The 5817-nt window shown below is 57.1% G+C and overlaps 1 protein-coding gene across 1 annotated transcript; it reads right to left on the minus strand.

The window, feature by feature from the left end:
* Nucleotides 1–1008: 1008 nt before the first annotated feature.
* On the minus strand, nt 1009–2548 carry EXOSC6 (exosome component 6). The gene has a single exon (XM_036748065.1). The coding sequence runs from the start codon at nt 2509–2511 to the stop codon at nt 1534–1536; it is 978 nt and encodes a 325-aa protein (XP_036603960.1). The 5' UTR covers nt 2512–2548; the 3' UTR covers nt 1009–1533.
* Nucleotides 2549–5817: the final 3269 nt, after the last annotated feature.

Here is a 5817-nt window from a genome sequence, read left to right on the forward strand (position 1 = left end):
CTGTAGAATTTGAAGATGTTACTGTTGAAAATCTCAGAGCCAGGCTCCCCTGTTAGTTCCCTGGGACTGCTCCAGAGTGTGAATCCTCAGGAGTAGGTCCAAATTAAGAACAGACAACTCTTGACAGCCTTAGAATTTTTGGAGATGCCAACATCTTTTGTCTGAGGGGGTAGGGAGAGTCTTCCCAGAAAGAGGTAAAATAGAAAAGCCTTTAGTGAGTAAAGTCAGCCCTGCAGAAATCCAGACCAACTAGGTGGGTAAAGCTGCTTCTTAGAAGGTTTTAGCTCCTTCAGACAGATAAGCTCATCTCATTAAAGCAGCACCGACCTCAAGCCATGTTACCCTTAAATTCGTTACAGGTTTGTCTCACCGCCACACTTAGCAATGCACAGTCTTGCTCTGGGTTCACCATCTGTCTGAGCAGGGACCAGGCTGGCAGTTCTAAAATCCCATTTCAAAGTGACTAAAGTAGAGCCTTCCTGCCTTTAGATACCTTCTCAGCGGTGCCTCAGTAAACTCAAAGGTGGCACTCTCTAGAGTCACACCTAACAACTGTGACCACCTGGGGATAAAAAGAGGTGACTTCAGTGAAACTAAATTTGGCCTCCGGGTGGTCCCAAGAACATTGGAGCAGGGCTGCTGCTGGCCTGCGAAAGATCTCTAGCAGGCTGCAGGTTGTGCAGTCCTGGTGTAGGTGGACAGGTGGTCCTTAGGCAGGTCTCACCATCTATGTGCCCTGCCTCAAGTCCTCCAGCACCCTTAGGGCTGCCAGGCTGGGCCTGGGCCCTGCAGTCAGGTGTGCCCCATTAGAGCACTAGCTCCTCCAGGGCGTTTTCCTCCCTTTTACCTATGCTTGGCACAGAGCAGCAATCCCTTAACTCTAATTTAGTCCAATCGGCCCTCAGAGGGGTAAAAGAGGAGAGGGTGCAGGTGACAGGCACCTCTTAGCCAGCCCCTGAAAACGAATTGAGAACCTCTCTGGCCCCAAGGAAGGCAGCAGAAAGCAGCTTGGAAAATACCAAACAATCTTTTAATCAACACGAACACAAAAAAACCGGCTTAGTGGCTCCAAAGTGCAATGTCCCGTCCCTGTGGTGCTCAGCCCCACGGCAGGCACGTGTGCAGTGGGATCCTGAAGGCTGCTGCAGGGCTGGAAGATGGTGGTGGGGTCTGGTCCCACCCTCCTGCCCACTCCACGAGATCAGCAGCCAGGGCTCTAGGTGTGGGCGGGGATCCCCGGGGGTAGTGAGGGTGCTGATGGTGGGGGGAGGGGGTCCTGGTCGCTGCCCTCCCACAAAGGCCACGGGGTCAGCGGCGTCTGGAGTCCCGATCCTGGATCCTGAGGCTGCTGCAGGGCTGGTGGTAGCTGAGAGGCAGGGGTCCCGGGGGTGGTGGTGCGGGGTCTGGTCCCCGTCCTCCGGCTCAGGCCACGGGGTCAGCAGCGTTGGGAGTCTAGATCCTGAGGCTGCTGCAGGGCTGGTGGTAGCTGAGGGATAGGAGGAGGGGGCGAGGGTCCGGTCCCAGTCCTCCGGCTCAGGCCACGGGGTCAGCGGGGTCGGTGGCCGCGTCGGGGGTCTGGCAGTCGGCAGCAGGGGCAGCATCCGCATCAGGCGCAACGGCGGCACCCTGGGGGGCCGCGGCGGCCACCTTCTCGTTGTCAGCTGGGGTACCTGGGCCCGCGCCCCCCCGGCGTCGGGCCGCCTTGAGCAGGCACTGCTGCAGCACCGGGTAGAGGCGCTGGCAGCCCTCCAGGCCCAGGCGCACGGCGTCCGCCCAGCTCTCGGCCGCGCAGGCCTCGCCGCTGCCCAGCAGGCCTGCCACCTGGTTGAGCACGGGCATGAGCGCCACGGTGAGGCTGGCGGCAGCGCGCTCCTCCTCGCGGCGCGTCGGGTCCAGCTGCCAGGCGGCGTCGGCGCCCGGCCCGCGGCTCAGCGCGCAGCCCACCACCAGGTCGTACATCTCGACGCCCGCGTCGGCCAGCGCTAGGCCCGCGGCCGTGAGCGCGGCGGCCAGCGCCGAGCCGCCGTCCTCCAGCAGCAGCGCGGACACCTCGAGCTGCGCGCGCGGGTAGCGGCCCAGGCGCACGGCAGGTTCCAGCGCCTCCTGCATGGCCAGCGCCAGCTCGCGCTCCTCCGCCCCGCCGCCGCCGCCCCCCGCCGCGCCCGCCGGCCGCCGCCGCCGCGGGCCCGAGAAGGGCGCCCGCCGGAAGTCGCACAGCAGGCGGCCGCCCGCGCTGCCCGCCGCCGCCGCGCGCTCCCCCTCCACCGGCCGCGGCCCGGACACGGCGCACAGCACCTTGGTGCGGCCTGCCTCCAGGTAGGCCGAGCCCTTGGCCTGGCTCAGCAGCCCGGCGCGCGCGTACACCGGCCGCAGCCGCGAGGGGTCCCGGGGCCCCGCCGCTCCCCCCTCCCCGTCATCGTCGTCGTCGTCGTCGGGCCCGGACCGCACCACGTACAGCGAGGGCGGCTGCGACTCCTCGGGCCCGCGGATGCGCCGGTGGTCCCCCGGCATGGCTGCGGCGCGTTGCTGCCGCCGCGTCCGAGGCCGCCGGCCGCTTCCGCTTCCGCTCGCCGCCGGCGTGGAGCCCTCGCTGCTTCCTCCCGCTTCGGAGAGCGCTGCTGCCCCCTGCTGCCCGGGGGATGGAGAGCTGCAGCGGGCTCCGAGTGCGCAGGCGCTTAGGGCCCGAGACGGCCACTCACGTGCACCTCCGAGGGCAACAACCGCGGACGCTCATGCACCCTGCGGGGAGGCAGCCAGGGCAACTGGGGGCTTTAATTGGTGGTAGCTGAGGGGCAGGAGGAGGGGGCAGGGGTCCCGGGGGTGCTAAAAAAGCCAATGCTTTTAGAATTGATGAGACTAGGCAAGCGGGACCCCTGACTGCCCTGTGGTAGCTGTTTCCCTCCACTTTAGAGTGGTATGTGTGGTGAGAAGCCAAGGATGTGGTTTGAACATCACAGACTGGAAGGATAACGGTGCCCGCCCAAGGCAGACATGCTCAGAGTTTGGAACAAGGACCAGTGTTCTGCTGGAGGGTCCCTCCCACTGGACACTTGTGTCCCTTCTCCACCCCCCACAATTTAGTCTCCCCTCAGTCCAGTGGAACTCGTGGTTTTCTTTGAGAGTCAGCCTGAGCATGGGCTGTGGATGGTGGCCTTCCCATCCCAGGTTGACTCGTCTGATCTTTTGTGTGGAAGGTTCTTGAGGGCCTTGTGAGGCTTGTCCAGCTTGTGGGCTTAATATTAAATGTTTGCTGTTTGGTAGCGCACAAACTCCTTGAAGGCAGGGACCGCACCCCAGCGATTTGTGTGGTGACTTGTACATAGTAGGTATTTCCTACTTTTTATTTCATTCATTCGTTCATTTGACTATCCCCGCAACCGCTGTCATGTATTTTCAGATCTCCCTTCTAAAGCCTCAGGGGTGCTGCATTATCATAGGCTTAACTCCCTAAGATGAGGATCCTGCTGCAGTCTCCTCACAAGAGCACACGCTGCAAGGTCAGCGACATGCAGACGTTAAAAGCAATCCATAAACATGCGCTCTCTCATCGCTGCAATGACCTTACCCACTTAACGCCCCCCAGGCATTTCTGCACAGAGGACAAGATGCTCGCACTGGACACCGAACATGTGCCTCCTGCTTTCCTGGCTGTTCATTGTGGGCCTCCCGATGCCCGCCATCCAAAACCTCCTGTCTTCCCATCCTCTTCACTTTAGGCCGAGGAAGCTGTGGCTGCTGAAGTCAGGCCCTCAGTCCCATTTGCCCTGTGACCCTGAGAGTCACTGATGATTCTCTTTCTCGTTTTCTGTCTTTCCCCATCCATTGGCTCCACCAGTATAATCTATAAACATCTCCCCCTCTTCCTAAGAAACCTAGACTTGACTGAAGGGGGTAAATAGTATCACCGAGAAATGGGAACAAGTTCACATTGACCAAATAACGTAAAGGAGAAAAACGCTGAAAGACGTCAGAACTCAGAACAAGGCAGTGACCGGTCATGGCATCAGACTGATGCAGGGTCCCCCCTTTTCCTTTTAGCAGACAGGGAGGTGATGGAGTCGATTGCAGGGTGAGGCATGCATTCCATCAATGTGCTTTGCTACAAGGAAGGACCTTTGTTTGAGGGGGAAGTGAGGGATAGGGAGTTGGTGAGTGAGAGTAAGGAAAAAATAACAGAAAAGCTCAGGAGTGGAAAACAATCAGGCAGGTTCATTATTATATTAAATTTAGTATACACTTTAAAGTTAAACTAACAGCTTTAGTTTCACACGCCTCTTTCCTGTTGTCTACTGAAATGTTCATTGTTGATCTTTTAAGTTCATAATTAAAAATATAAAGGTGATATTGAAACAAGATATGGATAATTTTTATTTTAAAGAATTGACTTGCCTAGTGTGGGCAGATAACCATTAGCTGCCCTTTGACGCTATGACTTGGAGGGCATGAGCTCTCTCGGGAAATCCCCCAAACGATCTTGGCCTTCAAACATGTGGCTCATTCTGGCCAGGCCTTGGAGTTAGTTCTGGGGAAGAATTTCCGATTTTCCTAGGAAGACGTGTATGAGCTAAAGAAATGGAACCAAAAGAGCAACATGCCACCGCCACTAGTGAACACACTAAGCCACAGTATTCGGGTTGATAACCTCATTTTGAATGATTCCGTTGCACAGACTACTAGACAAACTGGCTGCCTCTTCCCCTCCCTGACAGCTGAGCTCTTCTGCTTGGGGGCCTGTAACTCCACCCCACCCCACCCTTCTTCCATCTCTCATTTTCAGGACTCAGCCTGGTTGCATCTGTTCTCGGATCCCTTTTCTCGTACATGTTGTGTCCCTGGGAAGCATCTCTGGTCTGTGAAGGCAGTCATGAGCCTAGTGCTGCCACTTTGCTGAACACAATGGCTCCTCCTCATGGCTAGTTTCAGATTGAGACCAGGCTTATCCTAAGCTGCTTCTTAATTCTAAAGGAAGCTCAGCTGCTGCTTCTCCCCAGGATCAACTTGAGCCAAAAATCCAGGTGGTTGTATTCTCCTGGTGAACACAGGCTATGGAGGGCACAGCTTCAGACTGTCCAGGACTGAGAACATGCATCTCTGAGGACAGTTGGGTCAACAGAGCCCTGTTTTTTGGTTGCCATTCAGATGGCCCAGGTCCTACTTACCAGAAGGGGCTTAATCTCTTAAGAGAACACAATGCTCACCCCCAATCCCAGGCAGGAATTAGCCCAGGGAGGGCATTCCCTCTACTAGCATAGATCAGAGGCCAGCATCGACTCAGTTCATCATCTTAATGAGCTGCTGTGTGGGGCTGAAGGCAGTCAGTGACATGCCCAGGGTCACCTAGCATGTGCCAGAGGAGGGACCAGAGGCTATCCTTCCTGCCTCTGAAGTTTGTTCTCCCATTTAGTATGTGTGCCAGGGCTCTCTCAGCCAATGAGCTTTAAGAGAAGGCCTGGTGCCACAAGGACCCCCTCCTCTCCCCATCCCCTCTGCTACTATTGCTGGGATTCACAAGGTTTGGTTCAAGTTCTTTCCTTTCCTAGCCTAGAGAAGGAGCCCAGGGACAGAAGCAGGCCCTGGGAGCAGTAGCTTAGAGAAGAGGCTTTAGACCAGGGCCATTTTAAAAAGTCCCACCCACCCTGAGTTTCCCACAGGCACCTCCCCATCTCCTTTCTCTCCAGAAAGTTCCCTGGGACAACCAAATGGCTCTGGGGTCCCAGACTGTTTCCTGGAGGAGGCCTCATACCCAGTCCCTTCAACTAGCCCCTGAGACGAAGTATGTTGTAAAAGGCCAGCTTCAGACCATGAGCACAAGACATC

Source organism: Trichosurus vulpecula, chromosome 3, assembly GCF_011100635.1.
Source record: "Trichosurus vulpecula isolate mTriVul1 chromosome 3, mTriVul1.pri, whole genome shotgun sequence".
NCBI classification, from domain to species: Eukaryota; Metazoa; Chordata; class Mammalia; order Diprotodontia; family Phalangeridae; genus Trichosurus; species Trichosurus vulpecula.